General features: G+C 41.2%; 2 protein-coding genes across 4 annotated transcripts in view; one reads left to right on the top strand and one right to left on the bottom strand.

Annotated features, from left to right (window-relative positions):
- PPP2R2D (protein phosphatase 2, regulatory subunit B, delta) overlaps positions 1-2,489 on the top strand; it is a 30,912-nt gene extending 28,423 nt beyond the window's left edge. For 2 of the 3 annotated variants that reach the window (XM_010581943.1, XM_010581944.1), the window contains one exon: positions 331-1,850. In XM_010581943.1, the coding sequence (XP_010580245.1) occupies positions 331-610 (280 nt within the window). In that variant the 3' untranslated portion in view covers positions 611-1,850. Of the gene's footprint in view, positions 1-330 lie in introns of all 3 variants that reach the window. The other variant, XM_010581945.1, reaches the window with a different exon arrangement.
- Positions 2,490-9,330: 6,841 nt separating this feature from the next.
- On the bottom strand, positions 9,331-19,050 carry BNIP3 (BCL2/adenovirus E1B 19kDa interacting protein 3). The gene is made up of 6 exons (XM_010582008.1): positions 18,978-19,050; positions 15,913-16,096; positions 14,660-14,744; positions 12,267-12,373; positions 12,010-12,159; positions 9,331-10,292 (listed from the first exon to the last, which is right to left on the bottom strand). Exons 1-6 carry the CDS (start codon positions 19,048-19,050, stop codon positions 10,241-10,243), a joined length of 651 nt encoding a protein of 216 aa, XP_010580310.1. The 3' UTR covers positions 9,331-10,240.
- Positions 19,051-19,346: the final 296 nt, after the last annotated feature.

Below are 19,346 nucleotides of genomic sequence, written 5' to 3'. Positions count from 1 at the left end.
CATGACTTTTGTTGCCGCAGGATAAAAGGATAGAGTAGCAACGGGAAAACCCGCTTTGCTCACATTAAGATGAACAAAGCATAAGACTGCTGCTGAGTGCTGGTGGCAGGAGGTGGGAACCAGGGGAAGAGAAAGTGGTGGAGTGGAAGCAGCGCTGAAGTCCAAATGGAATTGAGCAAAGGTATACATCAGAGAGGAAGAGAGTGTAATGCCGCATACTGGTCGTGAAGTTGGTCTGATAGTCAGCTTGTGCGTAAGAGGGATAAGGTGGGGGTTGAATACTATTTCTGGAAACCTAGTAAGATTTGCCTTTCTTCTGCTTTTAAACAGTGCTATCATGACTGGATCTTACAACAACTTCTTTAGAATGTTTGACCGAAACACGCGACGGGATATCACTCTAGAAGCATCCAGGGAGAGCAGCAAACCTCGTGCCATCTTAAAGCCACGTAAAGTGTGTACAGGTGGTAAAAGAAAGAAGGATGAAATAAGCGTTGACAGTCTGGACTTCAACAAGAAGATTCTTCATACAGCATGGCATCCCATGGAGAACATCATTGCTGTAGCTGCCACCAATAATTTGTATATATTCCAGGACAAAATTAACTAAAGATGACTTACTTGAGGACAGAGTCGTCGTCTTGCATAGTTAAGCTCATTTGTTTATCTGTAAAAGAGAAGGCCTTGTTGTCCTACCAGTGAAGAACATTGATGCACTTACTTCCCTTTAGATAAAGGAGAGGATCTGGCCTGGTTTTTGAGTTCATGGTGTAGTTCTGCCTTCGGTGGGGGTAGGGAACGTCAGTCACAATTTTCTGGGAGAAACCCTCTAGAGGCAGAATTGATGGACAGTGCTCAAAAGGCCAATACTCAAAACAAATGTATTTATTTAAGTCTGAGCCTTCCTTTCCAGTTTATAGACCAAAAATTTAACACCCAAGAAGAAAAATTGTCATAAAAATGTAATTTCTATCTCTTGCGCTCTTTCTCTGCTGTAATATTTGGGCCTTTCAAAACATATATTGTGCTTAATGCCTGTAAACATTCCTCCTCTGGCCTGTATCTAGGCTTAGGTGTTTTTACCTTTGAGCACTTAGGTAGGTCTTGAGTTGGGTTCGTAGACAGGTTTCCATGAATATTTACTCACCAACTGTATCTATAACCACACCTTCTGGTGTAAACCACTTAATAAAATAACAAACTATAAAAACTGTTTTTAAATCTGAAGGTATGTATTCAGTCTTTTTATTTTTTTATTGCATGTACTGAGATTGTGCAAAATAATCCTGATGGGCAGATTTGACAATGTTTGCCCCAAAACATTGATTTTTGGCAGACTAATACAAACTTTTTTGTGTAGTATTTCAAATTCTAAATTTAGAGTTTCCATGAAATTGTCATTTAGTTTAAGTTGCACTGGTTTTCTTGTAACACTATTTGTGTACCAAGTAGGAGATTGAAAAGGTTAGTATAAAGACATCCACAGCCTTAATAGAAAGTGACCACCTTGCACAGAAGGGAAAACAAAACACTGAACAGATTTTCTTCTTTGAAGATAAAAATTCAGTTTATCTGATGCCTCTCAATGTTAGATAGAGACATACCTTACGTGCATTATGTTTTTTAACCTTTTTAGTATTTGTCATGAAGATATAGTTTATTTTAAATATTTGGCATAATATATTGTATTTCAGATTGCAGTTCAAGCCAGCAAAAAAAACCAAACCTTTCTTAATTATGCCAAGCAGCAACGCAGCTTAATAGACTTGGGCACGTTCCGACTTTAACATGAAGATGTAGGAAAACACTGAGGCCACGAGCTGGTGTTAACTGCGGTTGTTGTAACTCTGTTCTTGCTAACTTTTTTTTTTTTTAAGCCTTAGGTACTTTTTTTTCCTTCCCCCCCTCCTCCTCCAAAGAGGCCTAAAATGCATCAACCTTCTCTTCAACCCTAGACTAGCCTGGGTGAGAAACTGTTCCTGAAGCTGTTGCAGCACATTTTAGTAGCATCAAGTAGCTAGACGTTACACTCTATGAAATGTGCCTGCAAATTAGAAATTCTTGCTGAAAAACAAGATCCCCTGAGCTTCCCAGAGGCAATACAGAAGTGTGGTTTACACTCCATTTTTCTTAAAATGAAGGTGTATTATGATTATGGAATCAGATCTGCATATATAAGAGCAAAATGTCTCTATTCTTACCCTCCCGATCAATGTCCATAGAGTGCCACTCTTGTTCACAGTAAGCTAGTAAGTACAACTAACTTTGAGGTTCTACAAATAAAGTTTAAATTAAAAAAAAAAAAAACCTTATACTGTATATTGGTTGTGACACTATTTGAAAATCTTGAAATGTGGAACTTCTGGGTCACTAAAGCGTTAGATTTGACCTTGTTCCTAAAATACATAATAGAGCTAATACAATGGGATTGTACATACTTGTTCAATTATTTTGACCAAAAAGTTTAATAAATTTTAAATGTTTACCTGGACTTGCTCTGTGTATTTTGACAACTTTTTCTTCCGTTTGTTAGGTAATTGGCCAAATGAGCCAACCTGAAGATTGTTTGTATTTCCATTTTAAATGATTAGTTTTTGAATGGTCATACCTCTAACTCAGAAAGTTGTCTGTTCATATTCAGTGAATATATTAGTGCTGTCTATTTTTGATCTATTTTTTCAGCAAATGTAAGTGGAATATGAGTAAAAAGAAAAAGGATATGATGAAATCTTCTATTATATAAAACATGATTTGCTTGTACCACTTTCAATTAAATAGTTTTTGATGATTCATGAAATTTTTATCATTTCATTTTATCTAAACCCAGATTTTATTGTCAATTCGATAAAATTACTGTTTTTTCAGATACTTGCCCCAAACCATCCTTGACTTCTGGGACCAGTTCAAGAGCATTGCGCTACTCGCACATGCAATACCCCGAATGGTTGACTTCCAGGAGATTGAGCGTCTTGTCGGTAACACGTGGCAGGGATCTTGTGTTAGAGATGCAGCACGGGGCTTCCACATGTGAAAAACCCCTATGGGTGCCTTCTGACAGGCTGTGTGGGCTATGTGCAACACACAGATACCCTGTTCTGCAAGTATTTCCTAGCAGCAAGGTAACTGCAGGCCTCAGCTGTTTTTGAGGAAGTAACTGAGGAGAGCAGAAGTTGTCTGTACTAGAAATTAGAGGTAAGATTTTTTTGAAACGTGTTTTTAAAGTCACTTCCTTTGGTACAATGAATCCTTAATGCCCCGTTAACTAGGGCTGAAGCAGGCGCTGCGTATGGGAGGCAGTTTCTGTAAACTTGAGGGAGAGTTTTGTATGTAATCCTTGCTTCACAGAGCTTGTGCATGTGTTTTAAATCGGCGTAGTTGTTCAGTGAGCAGAAAGTGGGCATCTGTGGTAACTGTAATCACCGGTTACAGGATGAAAAAGTGTTGGGAGAAGATGAACCGCCCTCTCAAAGGTCTGCTGCTTCCTCTCGGGGATGGGTTTGGAAATTGCAGGAATGGGATTTAAGATTAAACTCTGAATTCCATTGTCATTTTACGCTGAGCACAAACACACAGATTGAGAGAGTCAGACTTCCTCATGGAAATGCCGAGTGACTCCAGAAAAAACATGTCGGGAAAGTGAAGTAAAGTAAGAAATGGGGGGGGGTGTATAAATACAGCCCTGGGGGCTCTGCTGAGGGCTGGGGGCTTTGGCACTGACGCACAGCAGTTTCTGAAGAGCGGGACCTGGAATCGGCGCATCCGGGGATCAGCTCCTGCCCCTGTGCCGGTGGCTGTCGATGTGCCGGGACTGAGGGTGGTGAGGGGTGGTGCGTGTGGCTGAAGGACAGCTGAAACACATTTTACAACCTGATGAAATAAAATGTGCTTCCTTAGAGTTCAGGCACTTAATTTGTCCTTCTAATTTCCTGGGGAGAGGAAATCAGGAGGGGGTGAGGGAGCTCTCCAGCCCTTGCCCAGGCTCCCTCCCCGCGGTTGGAGAACAGTGACGTTTGTGACTGTGAGCCACGCAGGGCATGGTTCTGTGTGGTCTGTGATCTCTCCTGTGAGGTGGCCATCCTCCAGACTAATCTGGTGTTTCATGTGTTATGTGCTAGAACGCTATTTTTAGGCTCCAAAGTCAGAAATTGTTTCTGTCGAGCTTTTGACCAAAGGTCTTTGTTCTGTACCCTGCCCAAAGGCTGTATCTAGAAATGAAGTCACCTTTCAGACTCCCTGGCAGGCATGCAAGGACTTTCCCATGGAACTGCCTGGTCCTGGAATTACAGAAGGGGGGTGAGCAATATTTTCCTATGCCCATGATTACCCCTGCATCACCAAATAAAACCTGGCGTGGTGGGTTTGGGGTTTTTTTTCTCTCTCAAACTGTTTCCAGCTCCTGGCTGTTGGAGCAGTTCTGGCAGCAGCTCTCTGGAGGCCAGTGTTTGGGTTGGGGGACGATCCCCCAACTCCACAGATGGGACCTGGGAAGATGAGCAAGCGTTGTCTCGTGAGCAGGAATTAATAACCCAGCAGCCACCGGGTATCCAGCTGTGCTGATGGCCTGCAGCCAGGAGCAGGAACCCCAGATGTCCGAATTCACAACATGTACTTGAGGTGAACGTTTAGGGAATTAAAATGCAGTGAGGTGGCTGCTGCCGGATCCCTCCCCTCGCAGACGGCATGGGAGCCAGCAAGGGGTTTACGCTGAGGGGTGAGGGGGGAAAGGGAGGGCCAGTCTTGCATCTGCTCAGCATGATGCAAATTTGTTCATCAGCTGTAGATAAAATACTTGGGGGTTTGTTGTCCTGTTCTTTGCATCCAGGGTTTGTGAAGGGCAGAAAGGGCCCCGTGCTCACCAGGCCGGGTAAGAGGAATGAGCCTGACTCTTCCCTGCTCCAAGTGATGGTGATGTGGTGTCTGAGCCGCTCCAAAGAGCGAGCTGTAACTCGGAGCAAACGCCCGTGCGGCTTTTCGTTGATGCTGAGCGCTGGGCAGCATGTGGACACGCAGGTGGCTCTGGCCATTGGTGTCCCATTAACTCACTTTTGATGTAAAGGTCTTTTCCTGCCTTACACCAAATTTGATCCAAACTCTGGTGGTGCTTACAAAACTGGTGGTAAGAAGCTACGTTAAGCCTTGATGAGTATGAACTTCACAGGCTCATTTGAGCAGACAAGCATCTGCGTGTGGCTGAGCTGCTAACGGGGGAACAGCTGAAGGTCCCCTGGGGTCTGGCTGCTGGGGGACACTTGGGAGGAGGCAGCTCTTGCGCTGCGGAGCTCTCCCTGGGCTGGGGGTCTGTGCCACTCCAGGTGGTGTTCATAAGTGGCTCCTGGAAGGAAACCTCCACCTCCGTGCAAACTGCGGGGTGTGAGGAGTCTGCAGAGAACAGAAACTGGTTTTGCAGCAAATGCCCTCTGTTGCAGCATCCTTGAAAGCTTCAGTCTGAGAGCTCAGCTTCTCTCTTTACCTTTGCTGGCTCTTGATGGAGGCCCTTGTACATTGAGCTTACCCAGACACTGGCCCTCCTCGCAGCCTCCTTTGTGGTTATAAATAGCGTGTGCGATGCATCCCACGTGTCCCAGAGCTGTCAGCTTGGCCTCTGACTCTGCTCGTTGCTGCTGAGGATTACTTTCCGCTAGTAGAGCAAAGCATGCTGAAATGCAAAGCTTTAAACCCAGGTAGAGAAAATGCTTTAAGACTGCAACGAACTGATTGCTGCTCTGGAGCAAGAACAGGTTTCTGCTGCAAGCCTTGAGAGCCTTTGGTGATACCTACATGGGACTCTAGAAAATGCTGTGATCCGTAACAATTCTCTCGTGACTTTCTTTTCCTATTTGGTAAGTTTTTAATACCACAGTTTCACTGACCATATTTCTTGTGCAAAAGCACACAAGCCCTCGGTGTGCCCTGAGCTGGCTGCTGCTGTCATGAGCCTGCTAAGCCTGAAAGCAGTCAGACCATGACGAGCTCAGCTTTGAATAGGGCTGGCTGCCTCCTGCAAGCCTGTGCCCCTGCTGAAGCTCTGCTGTGCCAGCCCAGGCTTCCTACCCTGTGCCTGTGGCTGGTGTCCTCCTGTCTGTCCTTCGGGCTAGGTCTGCCCGCAGTGGGGAGGTGACCCTGGCAAAGGGGACCCTCCCCGGGGAAGGTGGAGGGAGCTGCAGACACCTTGGGTCCACAGCTGGAAGCACAACTGGGAATGAGGTTTGTTAAATGAGTTATGATGAGTTATATTCATTCGTGTGTCTCTAAAAAGATAAAGCTCCTTGGACTGGAACTGTGCTGTACGTAAAATGGTACTTATTTATGCTGTGACCTCTTATTTTTTTAAAGAAAATAAGTTTAGTTGCAAAATTGACTGAATTTTCCATTTCCCCTGGTATGAAGTGTGAGGATCAAACAGCTTGAAGTCTTCAGTGCAGATTTTGTCAATATCTAGCATATTAAGGCAGTACTGGGCCATTTCTTTCAGCATTTGTATTTCTTTTGGACTAGTTGTCCACTGCTTCCATGGCTTTAGCAAAGCCTGTGCACTTTAAAGCTGTTTTAAAAAATTGATAACTGTGAAATTTGCATGAGGCATCTATTACAGAAATCAATGTTGAAGACACAAAGGCAAAAGGCTGACATTTGACCACAGAAAACTGATGTAGCTCTGTAAGAATGCCTTGACCAATAATTGGATAATGATGTCCAATAGTTTAAATGCACCATGATGACTAGGGTTTGGGGTTTTTTTAATTAACTTTGCTTCTTTCCATCATGTTAAAAATAATTATTACATATACAGTGGTTCAGCTTGGATCAGGGCAGCCTAAGAAGTTGCTGCCATAAGCACAAACCTCTGATACAGATGTTGACTGTCTGATGTTCTTCTAGGTGTTTCACACATTGTTTTTTCTGAAATGGGTAATCATCACCTTGGGCATGTCATAGAAATATGGTGGAGAGTGGGCTGAATGTGGTTTTCTGAATGATGATCCTAAAAATGTGGATAAACAGAGTGCTAATGGCTGTATGATACTTGGGTAGTGGAGCGCTGACTACCCAAGTACAGCGTTAGCACCCCTGAGTACACCTTGCTGCTGCGTTCTTGATGAAATATAGAGAATCACAGTCCAGATTATCCACAGAACAAGTATCTATATTTATTACCTTCAACTTTGTGATAACTGAAAATGGACAAACTATTTCTGCTTGATAGCTTTAGAAAAATTATCATGCACCTACACATGCACTCTGAAAAAGCTGCTGAAACTATATTCATCCCCTGCAAGATCAGGGACGGAGGATCAGTTCCTCAGAGATGATTATGCATGTAATTCTAATTAAAACCAATGTAAATTAAGAATGAGTAAGGATGAAATGTGTAACTACCTCTAAAACCCTTGTTCATTGTGCCTAAGCTGAAAAAGTTGACCGTCTGCAAAGGTCTGCGGAACAAGAGACTGAGATGACTTTTCTGCTGCCTTCCTTCTCCCCGTTCCTGTCTCGCACTGTTTGCTTTCGCTTGCTCCAGTTTGACCACAGCAATTTTGGTGAACGTCCAACAACAAGTGAGGGGTTTTCTGGGCTGTGATGACCTGCTGGGCAGGGTACCATACTGCGCAAGACCGATGTTGTAAAGGCTGATCTACCCCTCTGCATGATACCCATGGGCGTGATCCCAAGGGATGGTGGAACTGATGGAATAATTATAATAGGGGACACTATAACATAAATCACTTCTCATTTCAAAGCAAAGCAGCAATGTAAATTAGAAATGTTTTCTCAGCAGCTATGAGAGGTAATAGATATACCACTTGTCAAGGTGCTGGTAATGATAAATATGCAAATAAGTAACATGGTTTACATATACAGAACATTTTTTTCCATTTTACTACCTTAATCTGTGGTAACAGTTATACAGGACATGAAAGCCTAACATGAAAGTTCAGGCTGGCATTCACCTGTTCCAGTTTGCCAAGAAGAGGATATGCTCTGGCTCCTTCTGGTCCAACCTTTGCTTTTAGCCTCATGCACGAGCCTGGGCTTGAAGAGTTCCAGCTACTGCAAGGAAGTTAACAAATGCCTACTTTGCAGGTCTTTTAGGGTGGTAATTCTCTTCCTGTCCATACAGGATTTCTTTGCTTCTGTGTTTAAAAAGAGAAAGGAGAAAAGAACAAAGAACTGATATAGTTCCTTTATTCACAACAGATACTTTCATACAACTAACTTTGCAATGCAGATAGGAGTATTACTTCAGCATAATCCTAAATGCCTTTAACCGTTGCTGTGAATCTTCCTTTTTAAAATACCAGTTGTAGTAGAATATGAACCCAGGGAACTTCCAGCACAGTTGGTGTATCTTCACTTTCACTGAAAACAAGAAATATCTAACACCAAGGAACACGGCAAGAACCCTGGTTAAATGAAACGTGAACCTGCACGCAGGCTGGCGCTCACTAAACACCCCGCTCTACCTGCTGTAATTCAAGGAAAGGTGGGTGTGAGGAGTTGGGCTAGTTGTTGGGGTTTTAGCAGTACTTATAAGGAATCTTTTATTTAGACTTGATATAATGGTATTAAAAAACAAATCTTGTTTTTTTCAAAGGAGGAGGAAGCAGTTAATCTAACAGTCATTCTGATACCAATGTTTTTAATACTATTTTGGTGCAACACTGAGGTTCAACTCTGCCTGTAGTTAGATAAAAAAATGCATCCAACATCACATAGGGGAAGTATTATTTAGAAATTAATAAAATCCTATAAATCCATTTATTTTATTGTACATGCAGACATACAGTAAAAAACCCAGATATTGGTCCACCTGTAAAAGGTGTGTGATTGATTAAATTCATAGAAGTGAGAACAAGTGATTTACTCCCAGGGAAAACAAAACACATGTACTGGCCTGCACAGCAGCATCCAGTCCTGCAGCCACAGGATGTCGCATGATGGCAGGCCCTGCCCTCCATACGGTATTACCGGGTGCCCACTAACCACGTTTTTTACAGGTTCCATTTCAAGCACAGAAGAAGTCAGTACTGCTAAATAAGGACAAAAATAAAAGTATAAAGCAAATTTCTTTTTAAATGATGACAACAGTACAAAGTAGAATATGTATTGCAAGCTCACCACGTTTCTGTTTACTGAGCAACTTCTACTGACAGCTCAGCCATATTCCAGTTTAAGAACAAGCACTGAAGTTACTTTCTATGAAAACATCTTTCTTGTCAGTTACACAGTACGAAACTCATGTTTAAAGACAGAGCCTTATCAGCCACTTTCAAGAGTTATTAGAGAAAAAGGAACAAGAAAACTCTGACTCCACAAGGAACCTTTTTATTTAAATATATAAAACATGATATTTTGGCAAACATTCATTTTCTTCTCATTAAATAAGGTACAATCACTGAATGAAAAGGCATTCCATTAGTAAAAACAAATAAGCAAGCAACCCTTTTTTAAAATCTATACAAGGATGAGGCAAATATAAGATGCAAATTTATTATTTTACAGATAAAAAGACTGAGAAGCAGTAGCCTGCAAGTAGATACAACAGAAGGAACTTCTATTAATTGGGGAGTTAAATTAACATCTTTGCAAAAGAAGCTATGTATTAGGCACTAAAGTCCAAATTTTAATTCAGGATGTTGTGCATCACACTCTGAACTAGTAAAAACTAATGGAAGTTTCACTTGTGCTAATTCCTTCCAGCTGACTGTGTCTCTCAACACTTCACATCTCACACAAATGTGAGAGCACACTAGGTAAAATCTACATAAGGAAGAAACTGCCTTGAGCAAGGTAAAAGCTTTTCTGAATTCCCATATATAGTACATAAGGCCACACATTGTTTTGGGCTAATCCCTTATTGTCATGATTACAGCAGCAGTGACAAATATTCACATCCATGAAGTACAACAAAACAGCAGTTTAGATGAATACCTAGCTGAATCAGATTGCTGTATTAAAGCTAGGATTGTTTTTAAACATCAAGTTATTTTAATTTTCAAAGATAGTTCACTACAAAGCAATATAACAGACGTTAATGCATCTGAAAAAAGCTCTATGAATTGATCCAGAAGACTATATACGATACATTAGCTTTAGTGTCTCTTTTCCCATTCTTACTAAACAAGAACACATTTACAGAACAATTACATGCTGATCAGGTAGTCATCGCTAGCTGCTGTTCACCTCCTGTATTCCCAGATGAGTATCTTCTTTGCTCTGAAACTAGACGTGTCAGGTGCATTTAAAACGTACTACTTGAAGCTGTGGTCGTAAGGCGTCTTCCAATGTAAATCCTGAGGACCAAGAACACATGGTCAGTGAGGGCTGCATTTCATTTTAAAAAGAACATACAGCATGCAAGGAACACTTTTTTCCCTCATCAGGTTACTAGTTACATAATTTCCAGCAGGAGCAGCAGTGCCAGCTATAATTAAGCAGGCAAATCAAGTGACTACTATAAAACTTGGTTTTCAGTTGCTAGTGACTTTGTGTGCACCCTTTTCTAGTAATACTCCCTGAGTGCTAAGACTGAACAATTCTGTGTAAGCTGTTCAGTTTCAGGAATGCAAGAATCAGAGATAAGTATGTGGTTAGCAAGGACACACTGCTTCAGGTCTCAAAGTAAGTCAGATGTTTTATTACGTTTTTCCTTTTGTTATCTTAAGTTTTTCCATTTGCTGAATACCTCTGAAATTTGTAAAGCTCTCATTTTACTGTCATCTTCATGTACTTCTTACTATTTCTCTAGTCATTATTTCCCAGCTTGGTATGCTTTCACAGCTGCCCTACATTGCATCTTCTATTCATGTACTTCTTGTAGCTTAAAAAATTATTATTTTGAAGTGTAACTATTTTACTGATGCTACATTAAGCACTTCCTGAAGATGTGACTTTGTTACTCACTCATTATGGAACTGGAATGATGCAAATTTGCAGCAGTGGTAGAGGTGACCAGGAAGAAAATAAGTACTTACTTACATCACCAAACTTGTTTATTTTGAAAGGAAAATTCCATTATGCTTTTATTCTATCTTGTCCAATTACTCATTTTATTTGTGAAAGGAGTTAAATTAGTCTCATGTTACTTTTACAGTATTATGTGGCTGAGATCTTGGGTTTGTACAGGAAGATAACCTGTGCCTTCATCCAAAACGATGCATACCACAGGGACCACAGAAGGTTTGGGCTGTCCCTCCTTCCAGTTACTGCAGCTGCACAGAGCCCTCCTCTTCCCCTCAATCTCTTGCACCCCCTCACTCTCAACTTTCACAGCCTTGATCAGGTTCAGGATTTATGCAGGGAGTGAGCAGAGAAAGAGCAGGACCAGAGCTAATGACAGGTGTAACCCCAGAACTCATCTAACTCCTCCCTGAGCCCTCCAGTGTGGCATAGCATACTCTGCTGGGAGAGCAGCTAGATGTGCCCAGATTCCCAGAGTTCCTTGCTGGTATCAGGGAATCTGCCATGCTTAGGCACAGGCAAACTCTGATTCTAACTAAAAGGCATTTAATCTTTTCCCTTTAGTCTGTGTTCTGCAGCTGTTTTTAAAGAAGGATCATCTAACACCTAAATCATCTAAAGAAAACCAATTCCCACTTTGTTTCATGTCCCCCATCCCTCCCAGGTGCGAGTGGAATTTTAAAATATATTAAATAGTATCTTTTTCCTTTGCGATTAGTTGTGAGATTAACAGTCATATCTCCAGTGGAACCAAGTATTGTTTAAGTGTAACTATGGTTCATACATATAACTCCTAATTTCACTGCCCCTTAATTATTTTGAAAAATTCTCAACTAGTGAGAAAAGCAGAAAAGGAAAACTTCATACATTCAGCAATACCACAAGCAGACAAATAGAAAGCACTTCCTGAATAACTATATGTCCCCCTTCTACGGAAAAAGTGTATTACCCATCTTTTAGACAAAGAGGCAATTGGGAGTCAGAATTACACCTCAGAGAACACAGGTTAAAAAAAAAAAATCTACCTTTTTTTTTCAAATTTACACTTACCCTAGTCCAATGGCAAGCAAATGAGAAAGCAGCAGAGATGGAAGAAAAACCTTCAAAAATTCTGCTGAGAATATCCCCCCTTTCTTCATTACACTGGTATTTCTCATGCTGAGTGTAGCTGTGCGCCTGGGATGTTTAAAAAGGAATTCCCTAGTTTTGAGGAAGAAAACACAGTCACAGCATTAACAGATACATATCTAGACTTGTGGAAGTAAAGGCTGCACCCAAGTTCATCCAGAAGAACTGACAGCACTCACTTTGGTGGGATGTTCTCAGGCCTGCTGGACCAATCCCATATCCGATCTATATTCTTCTTCAGGAACCTTTCTACTTCTTTCTTCCTTTCAAGAAAATCTTCTTCAGACTACAACAAAGAGCCATTATCAAACACTACTCAGAACTACAATAGGTAGGAAGTTAGTACTGCAAAACAAAGCTCCTGTTCTGTATTGAAGACCATATGCTAGACTACCTCTGAAGCTCACTTCTCCTATCTCCTCCCACCATGGACTCTCCATATCCCTTCTACTGAAGTATTTAGATCCTAGATAAAAACAGAGGGAGGAGGGACATCTGTCATCAGAGCAGGATGTGAATGGAAGAGACCATATCCCATATCCATAGCCCATATTTGCTTAAGTAAAGACCACCCTGGAAAATAAAATGCCAGGGCCCTGCATTTAATCCTTACATACAGGATCCAAAAATATCTCCAGTTCACACATCTGACTGACATTTGGCAGAAGAAACTTTTTGCCTGCATTCAAAACTGGATGGAAGTCATACTTATCTGAAGATCCTTGATCAAGCTAACACAAGCCAAGTGAAACTACTTCTAGTCTCATAAAGCTACCTGGCTTTTGGGCCAGTATTGGAAATAGGGGTGAAGTGAGCCCAGGTCAACCTGTACACATCTGTGCAGAAAGACACCCCCAAACAAACAGTGGCTTTGTTTTCAAGTGAATTATAGCATAAATGCTGAATAAGAATAGTTTCTTGCTTAATACACATGCATTAAATGGAGCCAAGGTCTTGTGATAAAAATAGCATCTGATCATAGAATTAAAATAGCTATATATGCAGACTTATACACTTAAGAATGGAAATAAAATTGTCCAGGCAACTTTAATTCTGATGGCTTTCTAACTTTTGATTATTTGTTCTCAAAGTCTAATAGCCAGTGCACACTCAGCTACAGATGATAAACAACAGTAATTGAAAGAGGGAAGTGATGGAAGAAATCTGTTTTTTTAAAGTCAGATGCAAGGGTCCTGAGTTCTTACTAGAATTAAAAAAATAACATTGCACATCAGAGCACGAGTAACTGTTAGTGCTGGTAACTTTTGCCAGTTTATTGTACATCGTACATCTCTTCGTGCAGAGGCCCCAAGTGAAATATAATCTAATTGCTAACTGCTAACCCTGTAAGAATTAGTCACAGGCACGGAATATACCTTGATTTAATGAGAAAATAGTATCTCTTTGTATATAAACAGTGCAGGGAGAGTGATTTACTCAAGATAATAAACCCAGTCTTTGGAAGAGCAGAGAAATTTACTTAAATACTTTTAATACTTTACTCCTCAAAATGTTTTAAGTAAATTTTTTCATACTAAAAGCCAGTATCTAATCACAGTGAAGACCTAAGATTTTAGCCTGTCATCATGCAACAAGCTGTATATCAATAAAACGTCATTAATATATAGTATTCGTTTTCCCCGCTGTTTTCTCAAATGTATTTACTAATTTTCTTTGCAATTATGTAAACAAATGTATAAAATGAAATGAGAACTAACAGTGAGTTTTTCAAAGCAGCATGTAGAAATGCTAAGTACTAGTTGTTAAAACAAAATGGAATCATAAAGCCATGGCAGTGCTCTGAAAATGTATGTTATTGGCTGTCACATTTAAGTGACTCTGGGAATTCTTGCTGCTGTCAAATTCACTTTTTAAATTCATAATGCACCAGTGGTAGTGCATTTAAATAAAATTTCATTGTGGGGGATGCATGAAATGTGCCAAATTGACAGTCAGTGGGAGAAGAGGAAACTTCTGCATGGTAAATTGCCCACAGAACATTAATATTCACATAAATAGCCATGTATATACCCACCCTATCAATGCATTTCCTATATATCTTAATGTAAAATCTGATTGTCTCAATCTGTTAGACTTACATCACAATCGACCTACTGAGTAAAGAATAATGCCCACTGCACAGGACAAATAAACCATGATACACCTCAGGATCACCAGAAGTTGGAGGCTTAGGAAGGTGCTGACTCCAGCTCTCTTGAATTCTAGACTAGTGGTTATTTTGGGGATTGTCTTTTTTTCCTAAAAGCTACTTGTAGGATCTGAAGGTTGGCCTTTTCAACTTGTGGCTTGAAATAGGCATTTGAAAACCCAACCATTTTAAAAAGACAAGATAGTAGGGCACCTAAATCCTTCTGAAATATCTCAGGTTACAGATTAACCAAAAAAAAAATCCATGCAAGTCAGATACAAATACACAAAACCTGATTCTGCCAAGACTATTCTAAGTTATTTAAGTCTCTACATTAGCAGCTTCACCTCTTATTTCCTAATGCTGGTTTTCAAACAATGAGAGTAAGAAATTCTTTCTCCCAAAGCAAGATGAGATTTTTACCTGAAAGCTATTCTTTTCTCCACTGCTGTGACTCTCTATTTCCAAAGCTCTGTGACTGTCCTGAGGTGTCTGGGAACGAGGAGGGCTTGATAAAGAGAGAAGCGCAAGTAAGAAAGAACTCAATAAATTTTTTATGATGTTGTTTATGTTATGCACTAAAAGATAGTCAATGAAGCTTACATGCACAGTTCTTCCAAAGAGCTACAGTGCCCTGACCATAATTTAAGAGATTAATCTGTCAATGGGTGACATAATCCAGCCATCATATTAAATTAATCTTTGATCTTCTAACAATCTGCCAAGAAGTTTGCTGCACAGAGCTGTTTTTCAGCAGTGCAGAGATATGCCTGTGAGGCTGTATGATTTGGCCCGTGTTACTTATTAAATAACAATGGGCAGCAAATGATGAATAAAGTGGGGTTTGGTTTGAATTCAGACTAGCCAGATAAGGCTAGGAAGTTCTGCAACCTACTGTCTATTTTGAGTCCTGTAGTTCTTTTTTTTTTTTTTTTTAATAAACTTTATGCTGTAGACTTCATAGCCCATCAAAATCAAATAAATTAATTAATAACACTGACTGACAATTTGCATCAGATATAAGTTGTTTTGTTGTGTTATACTCCTAGAAATCCGTTATGATTTGTAAACTAGATATAGGACAATTCTTTAGCAATTACCTAAGAACTATTAACTGATGTACCTCATTACAGAACACAAGTTACTTATTATCACCCTTCTCTGACATTCCTGTTGCAGACAGCAGTGTTAGTAGCGCTATATGCTCTTAAGAACAGAACTGACACTGGTTGCACAAGGACTGATCCTTTAGAATGACAGCCACACACGGCTCCAGAGTATTTTATTTACTAGAACAAGGCTGGGCTGCTGCCTGTACACGAGCAGCACACCCGTGGGAAGTTCAGCTGCTGCTGCTGGCCTTTATCAGGATACACCAAAAGCCTAAGATGGCATCCTCATGAGATGTGACAACTCTCCTAGAGTCCTCTCCCCTGTAATTTCTTTCTGGTTTCAGGACAGGCTTCTACCCAGGCATTACTCTAGTATTTAAATACCAGTCTTTTAAATATGAAATTTTCCTATCTCTTCCTCTCTGCATGCATGTATATGCACACACATATGTAAACACACACACATACATAAGCATTTCTGTATTTGTCTTTGCCACTTGTGCATAAAAATGGCTTTGTCTAATAGTGACCTTTACTTTGCTTACAATAAAGCATCTTGTTTACCTGTCGCAATGTGAACTTTCTCTTGAACTGCTTCTTCCAGATTCGTGTTGAGCATCAAGGAGTATTTTCTCCATGTCACCATTGTGAATGGAAATAGAGGCTGGTACTTGTTCTTGGCTCGCTGGAGTGACAGTGTTTCCACTGCCATTTCCATTACTGCTGAAGTGGAGTTCCACCCAGGAACCTGCTTGGCATAATTGAAAATAGAAGCAGAATAAACCAAGTGATTTTGCATAAAAGGCATGTAAAATATGAGACTGTTGATCCTCCCCAGCATGACATTATAGTATGACATGCAGAAGTACTAGCATTGACATCTCAGCTAATAAACATGGTGAAATGCTAAAACGTGGGGATGCCTTTGTTAGGGAGCTGGAAGTCTCACAGAACTGAAGCTGGTCGGTACATTGTGTCTCTTTCTGCAGCTGAAGATCTTTAATTTCAGGATACATTTAATTTTTATTGTTCAACATAGGTGGTAGTCAAACAAAACAATCTCAAGGACTTTCTCTGTAAAAGTTTATTTATTCATTCATTCAAAGTCCAATAACTGTGTTTTGTTTAGCCTTTTTCAGTAAGGCTTTTTAGGTGTTACTGTTAAGCAATAGAGGATATGTGGCAACAACTAGATCATGTGTTTGCTACTTGCAGTATATTTAACACAGGCAGTCACATGTTGCTTTGTTTTTTTAAGAGTGTGCTGAGTAACAACTCTCTTCTAGGCTAGCAGTAACCAATGCGCAAAAGGACCTGTATCTGTTGTCTCATAAATATCAGCTCAAGAGACAGAGAGTATTTGAATTGTATAAATGTCAGTGGAATTTACCTATCTAACATGCTTAGGTGTGTAAACAACAGTGGAAGTAGACAGATGTATTGTGCCCATCCTAGAACAGTTTACAGGAAATGTAACAGTAAATACAGGAGAAAGAGGGCAAGTGAAACTCCCAGAATTCTGGTGAGCACAGCAGGAATGATGTCCAAGGCATAAGCACGGAGAGGGAGGGACAGATAGCAGTGTTTGGACTGTTCCTGCTGAGGAAGGGAGGCTGGGGCAGAGGTCAAGAGAACAGCAGAAGGAATAAAGGAACAGTTTTAGAGGTATGGAGAAGGGGAGAAGCCAATGCAGAGATCTAGCCTGACATAGAAACATCAAATGAAGAAAGATATACTGGTTGTGAAGAGATTGAAGGTTCATAAATTAAATTAAAACAGCAAAAAGCCAAAGTGCTTAATCTGCACTAGTAACATTAATATCTCTCTTCTAAAAAGCCAGATGACCACAGTATCTTTTGAAGGAAACATACTAAGTTAGGAGCTTTGAAGAAGCATTTTTCTGGATAGTCTCTTTTACTTCACAACTGGTTTGTTGTTTTGATTGTGTTGTGATTTAACCCCAGCCAGCAACTAAGCACCAGGCAGCCACTCACTGACTTCCCCCCCACCCAGTGGGATAGGGGGAAGAATCAGAAGGAAAAAAGTAAAACTCACGGGTTGAGATAAGAACAGTTTAATAGAACAGAAAGCAAGAAAGTAATAATGATAATAACAACAACAATAATAAAATGACAATAACAATAAAAGGATTGGAATATACAAAACAAGTGATGCACAATGCAATTGCTCACCACTCACCGACCAATGCTCGGTTAGTTCCTGAGCAGCAATCCCTCCAGGCCAACTCCCCCTAGTTTATATACTGGCCATGACATATGGTATGGAATATTCTTTGGCCAGTTTGGGTCAGCTGTCCTGGCTGTGTCCCCTCTCACCTTCTTGTGCCTCTCCAGCCTTCTTGCTGGCTGGGCATGAGAAGCTGAAAAAAATCCTTGACTTTAGACTAAACACTACTTAGCAACAACTGAAAACACCAGGGTATTATCAACATTCTTCTCATACTGAATCCAAGACATAAGACTATACAAGCTACTAGAAAGAAAATTAATTCTATCCCAGCTGAAACCAGGACAGTTGGTTTGTGGGTTTTTTCCCCCTCCATGTGACCGTATGTGGTACATGTTTGGGTACATGTTTATACCCAGACAAACTTTCCCCTATTCCTTCCCCCAAAACTTGTAAAAGCCCAAGTTGTTACCAAAGAATGATCACAACCACTGAAGCTTAAATTAAGCTAGTGTCCAGCTGGAGCTCTGGCTCCAGCTACCTTGAGTATCAGCTAGCTCCTAGTCTACTTGCCCTTGCTCCTCAGCACGTCCCACCTCAGCTTCTGCTTCTCTGCTTATAAAAGCAGAACGACTTCATGCTGTGTGGACTGCACTACAATGATTTGTATACATGCTCATAAGCTATTTTCTCCTGTAAAGATGTGTACTATTTAAGGCACACTCACATTTCAACAATCATCAGCACCACAGGCAAACATAACTGCTTCATACGGCGAACTAACACTACCTACTGAAATCTTACTGGACACAGCACACTGAATGCAGGATAAAACACAGAGAAGATTAAGATTACAACAGAAGTACCTGTGTTTTACACGTTTGTTGGGTTTTTTTAGACTTTCTTGAGAATAAGGTTGTGCTAGTGCACTAGGAATGTCCTGTTGTATTATCATTTAAAGATAAACCATATTTTTATGAGGTTGGAAATACAAACAGATAAAAGCACACGTAACATGGCAATGCAAACTGAATAGACCAAGTTGTGTGGAAGGATTTTGAAGAGAATTATCTTGTATGATATTCCAGCCCAGGATACATACTGCAGGAGTGCAGCAGGTCTAGAAATCTTAATTTCTTAACGTATGGCTTTCAAAACCGCAAACAAAAAGGCAAAGTTCCACAGAAAAATGAGTGTCTCCTTAAATTGCTAAAAGTCACCGTGTAAATCACCCAATTTAGTACACAGCTGCACACAGATCTTTCACGGGCAAGGTAAATTTCCTTCCGACTGCAGCGAAACGCACCATACGTGCGATTGACCCTGATCTCTCCTCAAAGGCATATCCCAAACTGCCCGCAGATGGTTTCTTCTGAGGAGGAAGGGTCTGCGTTGGCCCCAGTGCACAGATCTCACGAGGATCTACGCTAACCCAGCCTTACTTGCCCGTTCAGCTACACAACCGAGACACCGGGGCGTTTTACACTTGACCCGTTCTTCCACCCGGGTCTTCATCGCCCTGCGCGGCGAGGAAGCTCCGAGGACGGTTTAACGAGCAACGACCGCCGGGCTGCGGTACGGGCACAGCCGAAGGGTAGGGAAACCCGCCCCGTACCGACGGGGGCTGACCGGGCACAGCGCGTCAGGTCTCGCCTGCCCGCTCCGGCCGTCCCCCAGGCCCGGCCCCGCCGAGGGACACACCGCCCGAGCACCAAGCCTCCGTGGGGCCGCTCGGACCCACGGAGGCAGGCGCGCTTCTGGCGCCTTAACGGCCGCAGGACGCTGCCCCGCGGCTTCGCCCCCCGCGAAGC

This window comes from Haliaeetus leucocephalus, unplaced genomic scaffold (genome assembly GCF_000737465.1).
Source record: "Haliaeetus leucocephalus isolate CR32 unplaced genomic scaffold, Haliaeetus_leucocephalus-4.0 Scaffold830, whole genome shotgun sequence".
NCBI classification, from domain to species: Eukaryota; Metazoa; Chordata; class Aves; order Accipitriformes; family Accipitridae; genus Haliaeetus; species Haliaeetus leucocephalus.
Note: the sequence above shows the minus strand (reverse complement) of the source record. Positions and strands in the feature narration are given on the sequence as shown.

Coding starts and splice junctions, on each gene's coding strand:
- BNIP3 (XM_010582008.1), bottom strand. CDS start 19,050: ATGAAGACCCGGGTGGAAGAACGGGTCAAGTGTAAAACGCCCCGGTGT. Junction 14,745..15,912: donor GAAAGTTCACATTGCGACAG/GTAAACAAGATG, acceptor CTCTTTATCAAG/CCCTCCTCGTTCCCAGACAC. Junction 10,293..12,009: donor TTGCTTGCCATTGGACTAGG/GTAAGTGTAAAT, acceptor CTTGGTCCTCAG/GATTTACATTGGAAGACGCC.